Source organism: Bombina bombina, chromosome 7, assembly GCF_027579735.1.
Source record: "Bombina bombina isolate aBomBom1 chromosome 7, aBomBom1.pri, whole genome shotgun sequence".
In the NCBI taxonomy this organism is placed as follows: Eukaryota; Metazoa; Chordata; class Amphibia; order Anura; family Bombinatoridae; genus Bombina; species Bombina bombina.
Genome location: NC_069505.1, coordinates 170,183,211 through 170,203,826, shown reverse-complemented (window position 1 = coordinate 170,203,826; position 20,616 = coordinate 170,183,211). Strand labels below are relative to the sequence as shown.

Sequence of the window (20,616 nt, the reverse complement as noted above, 5' to 3'; positions counted from 1 at the left end):
ATTTGTTAATTGCTGACATGATTACAAGCCCCACTTGTGCTTTGAGCAGCTGCAGTATTTAAAATGCTGGTGCACCGAGAATATCTAGCTATGCTTCACATGCACGTGCAGAGAAACATGTTAACACTAAAACAGTCATACGTTTTACTAGAAGCACGTTTGACAATACATGTATATTGCAAATATGTTTCTATTCAAAGATATAATTCATCTATGTGCATTTAAATTGTGACCTGAATGTTCTTTTAAGTGTTAAAAACTGTCCAACGTGAGGGAACTTCCAGGTGGCGGCCATGATAGGTTGCATGCATTTCAGCTCCTTCAACCCTCAGCACAAATCTATGTGAAATCTTTTTCCAAACGCACCATCACACATATTTTTTGGGTTAAACTACTACAGCATGGCAAGCTCCTATGTGCTTCACCACTATCTTTAGATTTGATGCACTATACAGCTCACCGGAACTTTCTAGAGGTTGTGGGTGGCCTACCATCTTACCCCCCGGCAGGGCAATCACTTGCCTCTGTCGTTAGAAAGCAGTGACATCACGAAAGACACTGCAAGTGCTCTACAACAGAAGGAACAATTAATCTTACTGCTGTTATATTGTTTCACTTCACTTGGGCAATCATTACTGTAACGAACGGTACAATACAGACCGGCTCCAATGGAAGCGGTAGACATCTTGGAGCAGAAGGTGCAGTTGCTAATCTCCCAGCACTTCCATGACCTACAGAGAAGTTTAGGAGCAGTGCTAACATCGCTACAACTGGATCTCCAGCAATCTGCAAAATGCTGTCCCACGCAAGCACAGAGCCTTAAGAAGTTGGCAGCACAAGTAGACATACCTCCCGTAGTCCAGCAGGGTGTGCAGCATATCTCCCCGCGTAGCTTCCAGAACTGGGAGCCTAGCGAGAGCCTGACAGCATACGAGAGAAGGGACTGCACAAAGTTAGCTCAGCACCTCTGTACCATAGGCGTACAATTTTCCATGTAGAACTTGCCAAGAATCTCACGGCAAGAGGTCATGTGGTCCGGTCTCCAGCAAACGATTACAAACAACACTGGACTCCATATGTCATGGAGACACTGCTTCTGACTGAGGATTACATTCCAAGCTCCATTGAGGCAGAGTAAATGCTAAAATAACTTTTTTAAAGAGTCACCTCCCTTCTATCCAGTCCTCACTCTGAGCCTATCCCCTTCATTTGTTAGACTTGATTTTACGCATATTATACCGCCCCATATGGAGTTGGACCCACGAATAGCTAGAAAGACACTCCACAACACTGAAGATTATTTTTTTATTTTATTTTTTATATGTATATATGTCTGCCATTCCAGTAACGGAATAATTTATGAGTCAGCACACCCTAAAACCAATACTATATGCCTTATTTATCCTTAGAAAACATGGGACTCATATGGTACACCTTTTATAATTAAGAGGCTTATAAGAGTCCAGCCAAATAGTTATTCATCTTGGAGCTATTATCCCTTTACTTTATGCCCAAGTGTGACCATATTACCACAGCAAGATGTACAATCTGTGCATTTAGTTCACTCCATTTACACTAAAGTCCAAAAGTGGCTACCTCTATTGCTAGGTTTCCTCTTTCTATTTATTTGAGAATACCTGGCTCCAAGAGTGACCTTATATATAATCAGAGAAATTTACAATCAGCAAAATAGAAATAAAACTTGAGGTTCAGACGGTGAGATCCATAAGTGGTTTCCTCCAGATAAGGTAACCCTCTGTTATTATCATTTAACACACATGGTACAAGGTCCACGAGCGGCCTTTTAGAAAAATAAGAAGGTTCCAAATTTGTATTGGTATGCTGTTGAATTGTTCTTCCTCTCTACTTTCTTACAGCAATTGTATATACTATTAGCTCTACGATATGAAACTAGCAGACATTGTTTATTGCATGAACTATTCTAACATAACTCATACAATTAACTTTTTTACAAGCGATTTTGAAATGTAATTGTACAATGCTCTAATACTGTTTGTATGCCAAAAATTTACCTCAATAAAAAAAAAAACAACAACTGTCCATGCATACTTTTTTCACCACATTATTGTTATAAAGCAATTATAATACAATAAGCTGTTTTAAAGCCGATCAAAGTCATTGTCAGGATTTTATTAAATATTTATATATATATATATATATATATATATATATATATATATACAGTCACACACTTTTGTTATATATACTTTTTAAATTGAAAACAAGACAAAATAAAAAAAAATGAAAAATAAATAAAATAACAAAAAATAATAATAATCATAATAAAATATATATACAATAAATACAGATATGAAAGACATTATATTGTTTAAATGAGCTTTTGTATTCTCATTTGCCATCTCCCGAGATAGGTGTGAGTAAGACGTATATTTTGTGCAGAGAGGACATTTCTGTAGAATTTGGGGTAAAATGAAAGTCAATGTTAGGTTATGTGAAGGTTTAATGGTTTTTGCTAAAGCCTTGTCATTTCCCAACAGGAGACCAGCAATATTCAGTTCCTCCTCCAGTGTATGGTTGTCACACCCCTACAGATAGCTGCACTGGGAGCCAAGCTCTGCTACTCAGGAATCCTTACAACAGGTAGGAGCTGTTCTCAGTGATACATCAAACTGATGTCTAACACACTGCCGTTTACATTGAGTTATATAAGTAATGCATATTTATGGGCAACATTTATGACAAACCTTTGGTTCTAAAAGCTTCTTTCAAGTGCATATTTTATTGCTCCCCTCTCTATATTAAAGGGAAATGCACATGTTCACAAATGATTTAAATAGCATGTTTTTAACATTACACAAGAAAAATCCTAAAATTTATATGGCTTACTGCTAAACAGGTATTGTCTGAGCTAGCTTCTCTTTAATTTAAATGTTCTGTTTAGGAAATGGCTTAAAGGGACACAGTAATAACTACATAAAACAGTGCTCCTTAAAGGGATACTGAACCAAATTTTTTTATTTCATGGTTCAGATAGAGCATTCAATTTTAAACAACTTTCTAATTTACTCCTATGATCAATTTTTCTTTGTTCTCTTGGCATCTTTGTTTGAAAATGCAGGAATGTAAGCTTATTAACTGGCTAATTTTTGGTTCAGCACCCTGGATAGTGCTTGCTGATTGGTGGATATATTTAGCCACCAATCAGCAAGCACTGCCCAGGTGCTGAACCAAAAATGGGCCGGCTCATAAGCTTCCATTCCTGCTTTTTCAAATAAAGATAGCAAGAGAACAAAGAAAAACACAAAATAGGAGAAAGTTGTTGAAAACTGCATGCTCTATCTGAATAATGCAAGAAAAAAATTGGGTTCAGTATCCCTTTAAAGAAATAGTAAACCCCCAAAACATTTTGCATTTTTAAAAACATTATATCAAGTTTATCAAATAAGCAAATAACACGTATTAGCTAATCTTTACTGTTTACATGTAAATTGCTGCTGAAATAATTGATTCTGCCAAACCCATCTTTTTTCTAATCATGCAGACAAATTGCCAAGTTCTACCTAGGCAGAAGAGTAATGGCATCCCGCATGTGCATTAGCAACTGTTTTAGAACAATGTATGTTCATAGCTCACTCCTTTCCTCCACTGTTAGCTGCCGAGTCATCAAGCCCTCGCCGGATGCGTTATATAGGATAATCAAATATGGAGTACTGTCAGTTACTTCTCCATTGCACATGCTAATGCCCATAATTAAGAATGTGCATGCAAAAACCGCTTCATTAATATGAAAAAAATACATGCACCAGGCTGACAAGCAATTGGCTAATAGATTTCAATGCAAGAACAGTGAATCCATCCCTCTATTTTGGGCGGTCTCAGGAGCCGTTTTATACAGAAATTAAAATATATATTTTATAAATATGCAAGCTTCGTTTCTAAGGACTTTTGTTTTTAAAAGTATATGAGTTGAACTTTCTGATTATGTACTTTTTATTTCTTGAAAAATGGAAAGATTTCTAACCCTTTAAGTAAAAACAAATATGTTAAATCAAAGTAAGCATAAAAAGAAACAGATTGTGTAAAAATACAACAACATTCTTGCAAAATGAGCACTCTCATTTCCTGCGCTCAGGGAAATGAGAGAGCTGACATGTTGGCAACTTAGGTTATATTCTGTCTCTTCTGAGCATGGGCAAATCTGACTCCCTGTTTAGCTAGTACTCACGAAAAGGGATACAAGGTCAAAATTGAAAAATGTGCATGGCTTCATATCAGTTTTAAATAGAAGCATTTTTGCAATATACTTGCATTAGCAAAAATGCTTCTACTAAAATGTATTACTGTTTTTCAGTGGCATACCCACATATCCTGTGAGGGTCATGCACCTATTTAAAAACACCATGTCTGCTCAGAGAGCTGGAAGTGGTGTCTATTGTGCCTATGAAGACTTAATTTGTGTCATATAAACCCCCACTGACTATCTGAGAAGGTGTGGTGTTTGGATACTAGACCATGTACCCTCCTCACAACATATGCAAGTATGCTACCAAAAGCCTATAATGACTTTTATCACCCATGCACATTTCAATTTTGACATTTCTATCACTTTAGTAAACCAGCTCATTTCACTCTAGAAGTGTTGACATCAAGCTTAATAAACCTTTTGTAGGACTGGGACAGGAAGTAATGGACTCTCTACAAATGAAAAATAAAATAAAAATAAAGGTAAAATCCATTTAAAATGATGAATAATACATATTGCAATGACTTCTATTAAGTATAAGCCACTGCCTAGTGCAGAGCTTTCCAAACTTTTCATGTTGGGAATGGTGACACACTTTTTAGACCTACATCATTTTGCGACACAGTAATTCAGTTGTACTAGCAAACAGGAGGTTAAACTAACTTGTTTTAAGAGATTCGGACACATACATAAATGATATAATAACGTAAAGTATTTACAAGTAACAGTAAGTATGTGCAAGAATTAAAAAAAGTTTAATAACACCAATACCTACTTATTATTTTAATGGGAAGTATGAGGTTGATGGGATGAACACAGTTTTTGAATATTTAGTGGAATATTAGATAAAGATACTCGCATTTCATTATCAAGCATTTTTAAGCTTCCACTTCCTATCCATATATCAAGAGCAGGAGCAGCAATGCACTACTGGGAGCTAGCTGCAAAAAAAAAAAACACTTTGACTTCTGGCTTCAGCTCAGTGTTTAAGCTGCCGCCCCCTGCGAGTCCGACTGACTACTGCCCGCGCTGCAAACACACTGCTGTCCCACTCACTGACTACACATGCAGTCACGAGCCGATTGAGGAGTCTACACATGCAGTCAGGAGCCAATGTGCCGCCAATGGGAAATGTTTTAGTTCCCGCTAAGCTGCGCCAATAGGTTAAGATGATCTATGACCCACTAGGTATCAATCACGTGTCAACCACGTGATATGCGTAGTAGGCAGGCAGAAAGTTGGAAACCAAAAAAAATGTAAAAATAATTTTAAATTCAAAAAAATTTGTGCTGAAACAGGGACAAACCTACACACTGCCACCGACACACTAATGTGTCACAACACACAGTTTGGAAAGCACTGGCCTAGTGCTTTTTCAATGCAACAATGAAACAGACTGTTTCATATCCCTTAAAGTTTAAAGTGAAACTCACAGGAAGTGCATGTTAACTCTCTGATAGGTATAACGTCCACATAATAGTTGTTTATTTTGGACCGGAACATCCATTAAATAATTATGCTTTTTACGCAGGTGAACATGATTTTTTTAACCTATTAATCATTAATACTCTCAGTATCAGGGGTGATGGTAGACCCTACAATTTGGTGGTTCTAAATATCATGGGGGCACTATGGTCCTGTTGGTAGACCTTATCCACTTCTTTTTATTCATGTCTTTATCAGGGAGCGGCTTGTCTATTAGAGTAGCAGGGGGCACTTTTACAGTATTTGAGAGCGGTGCTTCATTTTACTCTGCACTAACATAAAATATCAGCAGCTCCCAGTTTATGTTTATAGCCCCTTCCCCCTCCCTTTACATCTTTCATTGTCTTGGGTAGTGTACAATAAGAAGTAGGCATGTGCATTCAGAGGTTAAGATGCAAACAAAATGATAAAGGCGGCCATGATTAGTCTATTTTCAGAGCTGGATTTTCTTGTAAAAGTGCAACACTCTAACATCTGAATTTACAGAGATCCTACTGTGTTACACTTTCACAAGAATAAATCCGGCTCTGAAAAAAGCCTAATGCGACAAGTGGCTGCCTTCTTTTGTATTTGTTTGCATCTGAAACCTACGAATGCAGAAGTCTAATAAAAAGGCGCTGCCTTGCAAACACAAGGCAGCTGGCGCTTTTGGGGTTTGGGGGTGCTTAGCATAGAATTAGAACAATTTGTAATACACTCAGCGATTCAACAGAGATTCTACTTCCTTGAAAAAGCCATACGGTTAAGGTGAAACGTACGTCGTAACATCAGCAAACACCACCACTACGCTCTTATGAAAAAAGTAACCAGGACAGGTATTGAGTGTTTATCACTTACCCTGCAAAGGTTAGCATAGCCATTAGGCACGCCATCCACCTCCATCCGAGAAGGGGTTGTGATATCAGTTCCACTAAAGTATTGTATGTGGACAGATACCCGAGTGACTATATGTATGAGTATTTATTTGTGGATTTTTAAGAATTTTTATGTTTTTAAATAAAAAGCTATTTATGTAAAGCAGCAGCCTGCGATTGGTGTTATACTGGGGACCTAGCAGTATAAAACCAGGTGTGCATCTAAACCCTGGCCAGCTCTACAAAGTGTGAGTAACCCCCTTGGCGGGACCACCGGTGTGAATATTATCTCCTTTTTAAAAAAATGATTGCACTATATTTTCTTTTTCTTGTTTTTGAGGCGAGAAAACACTTGAATCACTAAGATTGAGGAGGACTTCACGGATTACACATATCCTTAAAATTGTATTTTCACTTTTTATTTTTATTATTCTTAATATACCAAGTGATATTTGTACTTATTTGTTTACATATCACCTTAATGCTATCTGATCAGGTAGTCCTAACCAGTACCCCAAATAAATCAAATAAGAAGTCAGAAGCATCAAAATAAGGCTAAGCTGTATCTATAATAAAATAAAATTAAAAGTATCATCAAACACACAAAATAATTATACAGGTAAAAAGTTAGATAAATCAAATGAAATACAGATGTTTATTAAGATATATATATATATATTATATATCCATATAAAATAAATACATCATATATAAAAAAAAACTATAAGGAAAAAAATCATATATATATATATAATGTGTGTGTGAAAAATTCCAAAGTAAAAAGTAGGTGATACATAAAAGTCCCAAAAAATCAATTTACTATCTTACTATGCAGAATAAAATTGGAAATGATATCATGCCAGAGTAAAATCCATTAAGAACTATGAAAAAATAGTAATTCCTGGGAAAATGACTTACAGTTTCTTTCCTAGTTTACAGTGCAGTCTGTACCAGTCACCAGAATCCTCTTATCAAACAGATACAAGCCTGCATTAAGTTCACTAAAAGTTGGGGAATAATTTCCTTCTAACTGCTGAAATTGTCATAAAAAGGGAATGTGAATGATATCATGATTATGTATAGCTGAGCATTCGCAGAGAACTTGCATACTGTTGCTCAACAGCTTGCTCTTTACAATGATTACATCTAAAGAAAATTGAAAAAAAAAAAAAAACTATAATGCATATGAAATAATAATAGCTGATTTTGAAACTAACAGGAAATACAAGTTTCTTCATAATTGGTTTGTGGGATAAAAACAAAATGGCGTCTATTTATTTATATATATATATATATATATATATATATATATATATATATATATATATATTATATTTTTTAAAGCAGATTGATATATGTCTAAAAAAAAGAAACAAATAAAACATTTATTGCATTTTATGTAATAAAATATCCTCTGCTTTTCAAAAATTCTACATATAAATTTTTTTATTTTTTTTTTTTGCTGTTGAACATGCTATTTTAGTGTTTATCTTATTTCCTCTGTTGTGACCAATTAAAACAGTTCTAAATGAGCTCCTTAAAGGGACACTGTACCCAAATTTTTTATTTTGTAATTCAGAAAGAGCATGCAATTTTAAGCAACTTTCTAATTTACTCCTATTATCAATTTTTCTTCATTCTCTTGCTATCATTATTTGAAAAAGAAGGCATCTAAGCTTTTTTTTGGTTCCAGTACTCTGGACAGCACTTTTTTATTGGTGGATGAATTTATCCACCAATCAGCAAGGACAACCCAGGTTGTTCACCAAAAATGGGCCGGCATCTAAACTTACATTCTTGCATTTCAAATAAAGATAACAAGAGAATGAAGAAAATTTGATAATAGGAGTAAATTAGAAAGTTGCTTAAAATTTCATGCTCAATCTGAATCACGAAAGAAATTTTTTGGGTACAGTGTCCCTTTAACTGATCAAGCAGCCACAGTTTAGCATGTTGCAGGTTTGGAGTTCCGGATCTTTCAAGATGTAATCCAGTCTATTTGTTTTCATCTAATTTTCAGAATTAAATTAGAGGGAAACCAGACATCATATGTACATTGCAATCATTGTTTTTTTTTTTAGCTATGCAAGTTTATATATTTTTGTGAAATTAATTTTTGAGTTGAATGTTCCTTTAAAGGAACACTAAACAAAGAAAAATAACATAATCAATAAATACATAATAAATAGACAATGCAAAATCCCTTAGTTTATTTCACGAGTAGTAGATTTTTTTCGGACAAATTTCAAAGTTAGTTTTATTTTCCTTTCCATTGCATCATATGACAGCCATCAGCCAATCACAAAATGCATACATTCTAGGAATCTTGCACATGCTCAGTAGCAGCTGGTGCAACATAAAAAAATGCATATAAAAAGATTGGGCACATTTAAACAATGGATGTGAATAGGAAAGTTGTTTAAAATTTTATGCAACATTTGAATCATGAAAGTTTCATTTTAACTTTAGTTGTCCTTAAAGATTGAGGCAGCCAAAGTACAAAAGTACAGCAAGAATTATGGGTTGATTATGTAGTGTCTATCTATTATAGAAGCATGGCGCATATTGCTAGCTCTTTATACTTTGAATGTTAATAAAACCAGACAAAGCAGCACTGACCACTGCATGATACAATGGGGTATATTTTTTATAGTGCGGATGGACATGAAACGAAGTAGCGTATCACGTCCGCCGCACATCGATAAATGCCGATAACATACGCTGTCTTCATTTATCATTACACCAGCAGTTCTTGTGAACTGCTGGTGCAATACCACCCCCTGCAGATTCGCAGCCAATCAGCTGCTAGCAGGGGGTGTCAATCAACCCGATCGTATTCGATTGGGTTGATTTCTGTCCGCCGCCTCAGTGCAGGCGGACAAGTTATGGAGCAGCTGTCTTTAGACCGCTGCTTCATAACTTCTGTTCCTGGCGAGCCTGAAGGCTTGCCGGAAACAAGGGGCATCAAGCTCTATACGGAGCTTGATAAATTGACCCCAATGTGTGAGATTCCATAAAAAACGATACAATAGAGCTGTGTATGGTCTTTTTAAAGCAGTGAGGAATTAACAGTTGTGATAGATTTTGCCTTATTTTTGTCCTATCTGTGAGATCTGTTTCTCCCTAAAAACCACAGAACCCATAATAAAACATGCAATGATTGACAGAATCACATGGGCAGTATGTTAAAGTGACATGAAACCCAATTGTTTTTCATGATTCAGATAGAGCATGTGATTTTAAACAACTTTCTAATTTACTTATATTATCAATTTATCTTCCTTCTCTTGGGTGTATGCTTAGGAGACTACCCATTTCTAGAGCACTATATGGCAGCAGTATTGCAATAATGTAGTCTATTTGCAAGAGCACTATATGGCAGCACTATTTCCTGCCATCTAGTGCTCCAGATACCTACCTAGGTATCTCTTCAATGCAGAATATCACAGGAACTAAACAAATGGATTGGAATTTTTTTCAAATGGTGTGCTCTGTCTGAATCACAAAAGAACATGTTTGAGTTTAATATCCCTTTAAATATTGGATATTTGTGTATTAAATTTCCGGTTAAAAAAATGTCTGACTTCACATGGTAGCAAGATATATGTGTTTTTGGAAAACAATAATTAAATGTTATATATTTAATCAAAAGTAAAAATAAACTATCACATTTTGAGCCTGCCTACTATTTGCAAGTGTGGTTCGAATGTTCTTGGAAAATTATTTAAAGGGGACTTAAAAGTCAAAATTAAACTTTCATGATTTGATGAATAGCTGGAGATAGTATGCATGTTTATGAAAACGATTACCTTCTTCCTATTATCATATTTACATTGTTCTCTGGATATCTTTTGTTGAAAAGCATTCCTAGATAGGCTCAGGTGTGCTGGCGATTGGTGACCACACACCAGATATGTTCAGCTAGGTTCTGGCAGTGCATTGCTGCTCTGTAGTTGACTTTTAATGTGCGTTTAACGCTTTTGCATAGTTTTATGCAGTGCAAGCATAAAATACTTTTTAACACATCAGAGCATTTCCTTCTTATGTCTTTTAAGATTGTGTTTGCATACTGGGCACCAAGAATTATGACTCAGCCCTTGAGAGATATACTGTGTGTAACATTCTACGTTGTAGATAATTATTCATTAATGTATCAACCCAGCAAAATATGTACAGCCATAGCTTAAAGGGACACTATATTCCGAATTATCTGTCATCCATATGAAAAACCAGCATCTAAAAATGTTAGATTAGCTCTCATCAATAAAGGATGCCATTTTTCAGTTCTGTTGTCAAAACCGAATGCTTGAGCAGGTCTTTGGCATGTTATGCTATTCTGGGCAGTGAGGCCACAAGGTTAAGGAAACAAACATACACTTTGGTATCTGTGTGTTCAAGAAACATGGGCTATTGTTATTTAGTCAGTTTGTTTTCTGGCTACCACAATATGCTCAAAAAACTGCTATGGATCTGGAAAAAGATGGGATTTTTTTGTTGTTGAGAAAAACAGAAAACGAAAATACTTATTTTGGGTGGTGCTTGTTATGGGATGAGGCGATTATATACAAGTTTGGTTTCTATGTGGTCAGGATACATATGGTCTTCTAAATTGCCACTTTTTTGTTTCTCCTCACTACTAATAATAATTTGTCAAGAATGAACATAAAATAAAAGGCTTTTTCCATGAAAAAATGTAAACTATATGTTTTTTATTTTTCTTTAGTTGTGCACTACTAGAAAACACATGCTTTTATGGGATTAAATCAGTTTTGTGGAGTAGTTTGGCCTTTTAACCAAGATAATGGTGATATTGCATTTAGCAAGCTGGTAGAACCATTTTGTGTTTTGCAGTAATTTTGTATCAATATTGTCCTATATATAATATATATTAATGATTTTATATATATATATATATATATATATATACATACACACTATATATATATATATATATATATATATATATATATATATATATATATATATATATATAGTAGAGAAACTAGGGGTTCAAGTAAGAATGTATTTTCAATAAATGATTGAATAAATTCTAGATGTGTATTCATTTTGCAACAAATGCTAATTCGTTAACAAAACAGGAATATTGTGCTCTAAAGGAGAAGGCCTAATTTTTTTCTATTATCTAATTTAATTCATTCTCTTGGTATCCTTTGTTGAAGAAGCAACAATGCAGTACTGGGGTTAACTAACGCTTTGGATGAGTCGATAACATATACGACCAGCCACCAATCATCAGCTCCTGAGGCTACCTAGGTAGGCAACAAACAATAACAAGAGAACAAAACAAATTGCCCAGGCAGCTGAAACGCGTTGATCTTGCTCACATTGAAAAATAATTTCCACCCTGACTTATATGGTAAGGACTTGTAGTAGGACAGGTACATTGAGCTATTTACAGTGAAACGAATAGTCTCTATATGTGTAATTCCTGTCCCAGGATCTACTAGCCCACCATAGTCAGATTACTCCTTCCTAACAGCTACTTTCACTACAAGCCGTCAGTTGCTCTTTTTGCACTGGACTCATCTACTGTGAACCAGTTCGCAAACACAGGAACTAACCTATGGACAGACCGTGAGGTACCGCTTAATCTTGGCGTTCTCCCAAAGTACTCCGGTCCTTCACGCTGCTCTCTTTTTCTTCACCATAGCAACATTGTCCGGTCTAATGAGAGACCTTGTTATTATACTCTAAGCTTCTATTTTCATCAAATCGTTAGAGGAAGTTTCCACGGACCTGTTCACTTTGACAATATCGCTCTGGAAGCCTCACTCACTGGACTGAGTATATGTATGCTGTACAGGTACCTCGACTCTAAGTTGTACCTCACATTGATACTTAGTATCTTGTTTCTTATCTTCTGTTGCATTGATTGATTACATTTTATATAGTCATTTAATATGGTATATTTTGATACTTTCTTGATGCCGGCATCTTTTATTGTAATAAATGTTTAATTTTTAATCTTTATTTCCTGTATTAATTCTTATTCTAGATCACTTATTATAGTTTTAGATTATAGCTTTCGACATCAGATGTGAGAATCTTATTTTTACATGCACACTTTCTGAGGCACCTGAACATTTTCAAGAGTTCACAGTGAATGCATACATATATGAGTCTGTGATTGGCTGATGGCTTTCACATGATTCATGGAGCAAGAAATGGAAGCAAATTTTGACATTTTTTAGAAACAAAATCTACTGCTCATTTTGAAATTCTGATTAAGTGCCCTTGAATTGTCTTGTTATTGTGAATATGTTTGTTATGCAATTCTACTGTGTTTAATGGTTCTTTAACCCCTTAATGACCCGTTACATACCTATTAATTTGGCTTGATTTTTTTATATTGTTGTATCGGCACCAGGAGGCCTGCAGGATAGAGGGAGGTCATAATATTGTGGCCTTGACTCTGTCGGTGAGGCCCGCTCTATTATGAGTCGATAAACCCTTAATGACTACGTCATGGTTGTTAAGGGGTTAAATAGTGCCCATTAATATTTATAATATCATTTTTAGAGTTCACAGTTCCCTATTATCATCTTCATACTGGAAATTTCTACTCACTCTCAAACACTCTTATAATGGTATACTCCTGTATGTAAACCCTCGCATGTACCTTACAGCTGAGGACAAATGTCACGTTTATGGCCAGTATATCAGAAGCGATAAAACAGTAAATGTGTGTATCTCTCTATCTCTCGCTATATACACACACTAACTGAATTCTCAGTGTATTCAGCTGGCAAACAGATTGAAGATCTCACGTGTCATTATCCCTCCGGTTCATAAACACAGTTTTCTAGCAATACAATAAATATGCAATTTAGGCTGCAGTGAAGGGGTTATCCCTGCAACATGACTCACACTTGCTGGGTCTGCTCAGTGTGGGAGTAACTGTGTAGATTAAAGCTCTATTCACAGCAGGGTCAAGATCTCCCATCATCCATACTCCGCAGGCCAAAACAAACTCAAGATGATCTACTACTGAGTTCCTTTAAAGTTCCTTTCTTCTAAAAGTGTTTCTACTTTTATTTCAATCCAAAATGAATTTATCCCAGTTACTATTTTTTCCCTCTTTTGTTATGGAGGTTCTATACAAGCTGACAACCTTTTTTCTTTGTAGGCGATGAATGGTAATTGTTAGTTACTTTACTGCAATTTAATGTACCTATTGATAACAAATTAATGTCACTAAAACTGAGTGATCAAATTAAAAGGACACAGTGGTATTTCTTATATACAGTCTTTAAAGGGATACTAAACCCACATTTTTTCTTTAATGATTTAGATAGAGCAGGCAATTTTAAGCAACTTTGTAATTTACTCCTATTATCAATTTGTCTTTGTTCTCTTGCTATCTTTATTTGAAAAGCAGGAATGCAAAGCTTTGGAGCTGGCCCATTTTTTGTTCAGCACCTGGGTAGCGCTTGCTGATTGGTGATTATATTGTTGCGTAGCCTTATGTTTTAAGCAAGGAATTTTATGATTTAAGTGTCGGTTCTGAGTTGTCCAGAGGTGGCGCCATAACAGTCTGGTGTGTGTTTGGGCATTCTGTTGGAGGGTTTAGGTGGTCCCAGTTTCTATATACAGAGAGAAGAGGATCTGTAGGTTTGAGCCGACAATTTAGAACTGTTCTGCAGTTGAACAACTAAAAATCACAACTAAATCACTGATTTTCTGACCTGTGCTTTAGCCCATTTAACATGGAAATGTGACCTTTTCGCACTCCCTGAGGACTGTAGTTTAGAAACACTGAAGATTGGGAAAGTCTGATATTAAACATAAATAAAAATAATAGTGCAGAGGGGCTGAGTGGACTCATGCGATTCATAAGTCTTCTCAAACATTTTCTTTCCTGGAAGAAAACCAAATTGCTTTAGACAGAGAAAAAAAAAACTGCAGAGTTGAAGAGTTTAAAAGGAATCTGTTGTGTTAGTAAGATATTCACTGTTATCTATCTATCTATCTATCTATCTATCTATCATCTATCTATCTATCTATCTATCTATCTATCTATCTATCTATTTATCTGTTATCTATCTATCCATCTATCTATCATCTATCTATCTATCTATCTATCTATCTATCTATCTATCTATCTATCTTCTATCTATCTATATATCTATCTATCTATCATCTATCTATCTATCTATCTATCTACCTTCTATCTATCTATCTATCTATCTATCATCAATCTATCTATCATCTATCTATCTAGCTATCATTTATCTATCTATCTATCTATCTATCTATCTATCTACCTATCATCTATCTATCTATCTATCTATCTATCTATCTATCTATCTAGTCTGTCAAAAGAGGGAAACAAATCAAATTGGGTGGATTAGTGCGCGCTAAAGGAAGGTATTGCTAAACACTACTCTAAAGATACAATCTCTGTATGTATCAAATACAAGTTAATAACCAAATAGTGAAGCCAAAGCTTCAAGATAGAGAAAGTGCGCTAACAAGCTGAAAGTATAAACACCATATAAGGCATTGAAGTGAAAATTTAATAAACATATAGAATAAGATACACAAATATATACACTAAAAATAGGGACGTCTCCCTGTAATGTAAATACAACTAGGAAAAAATCCTAATGAAAAAACAGGTTAAAACCTATAAATGATGAATAATGCAGATACTAATTGATAATCTATGACATAAAAAAGATATAGCATAAAAATGATAATTAAAAGATATGGCATAACAGTGATATCATAAAATAAAACTTAAAAGACAAGCACCAAGTTCATATGTATCAACACAGTGCAGGTGGCTGTATGCAAATGAATGCCGATATTGGAACAGTGGAAAGAAAATAACGGCTTGTACCACAAATAGATACAGTTTACTGTACCGTAAGTCAAGAGAGTGTTCAGAGGGTGTTACCGAGGAGAAGAAATCCTTCGGTCAAGGCTGTCAAAAGAGGGGGCAGTCTGCAGAGGTTTAGATACAAGGTAATTACAGAAGTAAAAAGTATATTAATATAAACATGTTGGTTATGCAAAACTGATGAATGGGTAATAAAGGGATTATCTATCTTCTTAAACAATAATAATTCTGGAGTAGACTGTCCCTTGTAGCTCATTTAATGGCATGTACAAGTAACCTTTTCCTATCATTTTGTAACAGATTTTCTTTATGCACTATTGCTTGCCTAAACCTCTGGTAAACTCTTAAAGGCCTCTATCACAATCTATCAGCGGAGGATTTTTCGGCTCTTTTCAGCGTACTCACAATAGTGCATTTTCGTCTCTTTCCCGCACTCGCAAACATGTTTTCAGATCCTCAATAAAAACCCTTATTTTTCCTATGGGGTCTTAAAAGTTCTTGGCAATCACAACTCTTTTTGAGTCACTTTTCAACAACTTTTTGAGCCCATTTTCGTCTTTTCGAATTCAACACCTTTAGGCACTCAGAAGCGCCTTTTGGACATCTTTAACACTATTTCACGGCTTTTAAGAAGCAGTCTATTATCTTGCACATGTGTAAAACACTCTGAAATGTCATAGGAGACATTCTAGATGTTTCTTAAAATACATGGTATCGATTCATTAAATCGTCATTCGTCCCTATTGGAGAGGCTGTATACAGGGAACAGAGTACACATTTGCCTATGGATAGGTATATATACATATGTATATTTATATATACATATATATATATATGTGCTGACTACATGATATACTATACAGCTAATGGGTTTGCAGGAAATGTCACTTCAAGACACCAACATTTACAAATGGTGTGTTTTTATTTATCATTTTTAATATTGGATTAGAAATCTCACACTTGTGATTATCACTAACAGTACAGGTGTTAATAAAATCATGTTATAAAAGGAGATCGCTTGATCACGACCTTCATAGTTAACTATTGTGATCAGTTTATCATGATAGGCAGACTGTGCACTATTTCTCTAGCACTATATGGTCACTTTCAAAGTTTGAGAATAATGTTTTAAATATTTACAACTATTATTTGTTAAAGCACCATTTCGATTTTGGCATGAACTGAAAACAAAATGTCGACTACGAGTTTCTGTGCAAAGTACTTATAATATCTTTTACAGGATTTTAACATTATTTAACCCGTATATCGTGAACCTGCTGTCTTCCTACATTGTATCTGCCTAGAAGACCATTAAACGAGATCTCGTTTTTATAGGGGACATGCTAAGGGGTTGATTTATGAAGCAGTGGATGCTGCTTTCGACCCACTCCCCTTCATTTCCGACTGAAGCGGAAGTTAAGAAGCTGTGGTCCTAAGACCTCTGCTCCTTAACTCGTCCGCCACCTCTGAGGTGGCGGACAGCAATCAGCCCGATCAAATACGATCGGGTTGATTGACACCTCCTGCTATGGAGCTTGATGCCCCGTGTTTCCAGCGAGCCTTCAGGCTCGCTGAAAACAGAAGTTATGAAGCAGTGGTCTAAAGACCGCTGCTCCATAACCTGTCCGCCTGCTCAGAGGCGGCAGACAGAAATCGACAGAAATCAACCCGATCGAATACGATCGGGTTGATTGACACCCCCTGCTAGTGGACGATTGGCCGCAAATCTGCAGGGGGCGGTATTGTACCAGCAGTTCACAAGAACTGCTGGTGCAATGATAAATGCTGACATCATATGCTGTCGGCATTTATCGATGTGCGGCGGACATGATTCGCTATAGCGGATCATGACTGTCCGCACCATGTTAAATTGACCCCTAAGTGTAAACTCATTCATGAGAGTGCATTTCAAAGCCCCCGCGCCTACATTACTGAACTTGTAAACTGGAACGAGCATTCGTGACCATGAGTTCCATAATAGGTGCAAGCTCTTTGAAATACACCCTCGTTATAGAGGCGCATCCCCTATAAAAACTCTGCACTACCATCTTGGTCTTAGGTAATCTTGCACCCTGTGCACATTCACAGATATGCGAGTTGCCAGATTTTTAACAGCTATATACTAGTGCACTTCTGGTTACAGTGCATGACACAGAATCCTTTAATTAATTACCTTTGGCAAGGTATAGAGATTGGACAGCAATAAGGAGAATTGTTTTAAAACTATATTTGGTAATAATTTAGGAAAGAAATTGAAACACATTTAATCTGTTGATAGCCTGAACAAACTGATTACAAAAAAAATTGTCTTCCACTATTTCAGAGACGTTTAGACAAAACATGTTTATGAAATACTCATAGGATGTGGGTTTATATCAGTATTTGTCTTTAGAGATAACTTTTGTCAGACTATAACTTTCTTAATAGGACAAGAAACCCATTTTGTTCACGATTTAGATAGAGCAAAAAACAACTGTCAAATTGACTTCTTTTATCAAATTTTCTTCATTCTTTTGGAATCTTTTTCAAAAGCAAAGTAAGCTCAGGAGCGTGCATGTGTCTTGAACGCTATATGGTAGCAGTTTTACAAGAATGTTATCCATTTGCAAGAGCACTAGATGGCAGCACTATTTCCTGCTATATAGTGCTCCATACACCCACCTAGGTAGCTCTTCAACAAAGAATACGCTGAGAACAAAGCTATTTTGGTAATAGAAGTAAATTGGAAACTTTTTTAAAAAAAAGCAATTATGCTGTTTCTGAATGACAACAGAACCTTTTGGGGTTTCATATCCCTTTAAGCTGTAATTTTATTTCCTGCTAATGATGAATGTTTATTATATGGATCTTGCAGAATCGTCAAAGTTTGTTACTTGTGAGAGTAATGCAGATTGCTAAACTAGACAACTAGCTTTTGTGTTTTTAACTTGTTGTTACTGAATTAGTGATAATTACAAAGTTTTAATTTGCATAGACTTTTTTGCAAACGACTTTCTTTGAATGTCCAATTTTATAAAAAAAGGTTATAATTGGGACACTAAACCCACATATTTTATTTCATGATTCAGATAGAGCATGCAATTTTAGCACCTTTCTAATTTACTCCAAATATAAATTGTTCATTCTCTTGCTATCTTTTTTTTAAAAAAAAGCAGAAATGTAAAGCTTAGGAGCCTGGCCCATTTTAGGTTCAACACCCTGGATAGTACTTGCTTATTGGCGGCTACATTTAACCACCAATAAGCACGCGTAACCCAGGTTCTGAACATAAAATGGGGCAGCTCCAAAGCGTTACATTCTTGCTTTTTAAATAAAGATAGCAAGAGAACGAAGAAAAATTGGTAATTGGAGAAAATTAGAAATGTTTGCATGCTCTATCTGAATTATGAAAGAAAAGTGGGTTTAGTATCCCTTAAGCACAAATTAGACATTTAATTAAAAGTAATTCCCAACATATAAGTAAAACTTGATTTATTATAGTAAATTTTTATGTTAAAATGATAACATTATTTTTGTTTACTCAAAGGCGTTGTAATTATATTTAAAGGAATTGTCTAGTCAAAATGAAACCTTCATGATTCAGATAGAGCATGCAATTTTAAGCAACTTTCTTATTTACTCCTATTATCAATTTTTTTTTGTTCTCTTGGTATCTTTATTTAAATGTAATCTTAGGAGCCGGCCCATTTTTGGTTCAGCACCTGGGTGGCGCTTGCTGATTGGTGGCTACATTTAGACACCAATCATAAAGCGCTACCCAGGTGCTGAACCAAAAATGGACCGGCTCTAGTGCTTGCATTCCTGCTTTTTCAAATAAAGATACAAAGAGAATGAAGAAAAAATGATAATAGGAGTAAATTAGTTGCTTAAAATTGCTGCTCTATCTGAATCATGAAGGTTTAATTTTGACTAGACTATCCCTTTAAAGGGCCATAATAATAGAAAAATTACATGCTCTAACTTTTTAAAGCATGTCTTTTTTAGAATAGTGACCCTGCACTACTGTGTGTTTAACTCTTGCACATGGGGCACTTAACACAATTATGAGCTAGATTACGAGTGGCACGTTAACTGTTATGTGCAAGCGATAAGGGGCCCGATCCGATATGCAGCGTCGCCCACAAAAGCCGGCGATGCCGAATTTTGCGCTGGTTTGGTATCCTATATACGGCGTAACCTAGAAGTTACGCTCGTATATTTCTGCCTTCGCCCATAGTTTTTTGGGCCATAGGCAGGTATACCAAACCAGCGCAGTTTGGTATCCAATATACAGCGTAAGGACTTACGTGGCGAAAATGGAGAAATCTTACTCCATTTTCACCTCGCCACAAAAAACGCAGCCGTAGTAAGCCTTACGCTGTCTATTGGAGCCCCGTAACTCCCTAAACTACCTGCTAAATAAAACCTAACGCATGCGCAATGTCTATCTACATGTCAACCGCAATCCCCCGCCACAATCCCTAATAAAGTGTTTAACCCCTAAACCGCCGCTCCCGGACCCCGCCGCCACCTACAATAAAAGTATAACCCCCTAATGTGATCCCCCTACACCGTCGCCAGCTACATTACATACCCCCTAATGTGAGCCCCTTACACCGCCGACATCTACCTTACCTACCCCCTAAAGTGAGCCCCTTACACCGCCGCCATCTACCTTAACTACCCGCTAAAGTGAGCTCCTACCCCGCCGCCATCTATTTTAAAAATATTAACCCCTAATTTAATCCCCCTACACCGCCGCCACCTATATTAAACACATTAACCCCTAATCTAATCCCCCTACACCGCCGCCAGCTATATTAACTATATTAACCCTAATTATATTAGGGTTAATATAGTTAATATAGTTATTATATTATATATATTAAATATATTAACCCTAATTATATTAGGGTTAATATAGTTAATATCGTTATTATATTATATATATATTAAGTATAATAACCCTATCAAACTCTAACATCCCTAACTAAATTCTTATTGAAATAAAGCTAATTAATATTAATATTATTAATTAAAATATTCCTATTTAAATCTAAATACTTACCTATAAAATAAACCCTAAGATAGCTACAATGTAAATAATTACATTGTAGCTATTTTAGGGTTTATATTTATTTTACAGGTAACTTGGTATTTATTTTAACTAGGTACAATAGCTATTAAATAGTTAATAACAATTTAATAGC

At 35.6% G+C, this 20,616-nt stretch overlaps 1 protein-coding gene across 3 annotated transcripts in view; it reads left to right on the top strand.

The window, feature by feature from the left end:
- WT1 (WT1 transcription factor) overlaps positions 1–20,616 on the top strand; it is a 140,716-nt gene that overhangs the window by 22,319 nt on the left and 97,781 nt on the right. For 2 of the 3 annotated variants that reach the window (XM_053688916.1, XM_053688915.1), the window contains exon 3: positions 2,520–2,622. In XM_053688916.1, coding sequence (XP_053544891.1) covers positions 2,520–2,622 — 103 coding nt within the window. Of the gene's footprint in view, positions 1–2,519; positions 2,623–7,348; positions 7,352–20,616 lie in introns of all 3 variants that reach the window. The other variant, XM_053688917.1, reaches the window with a different exon arrangement.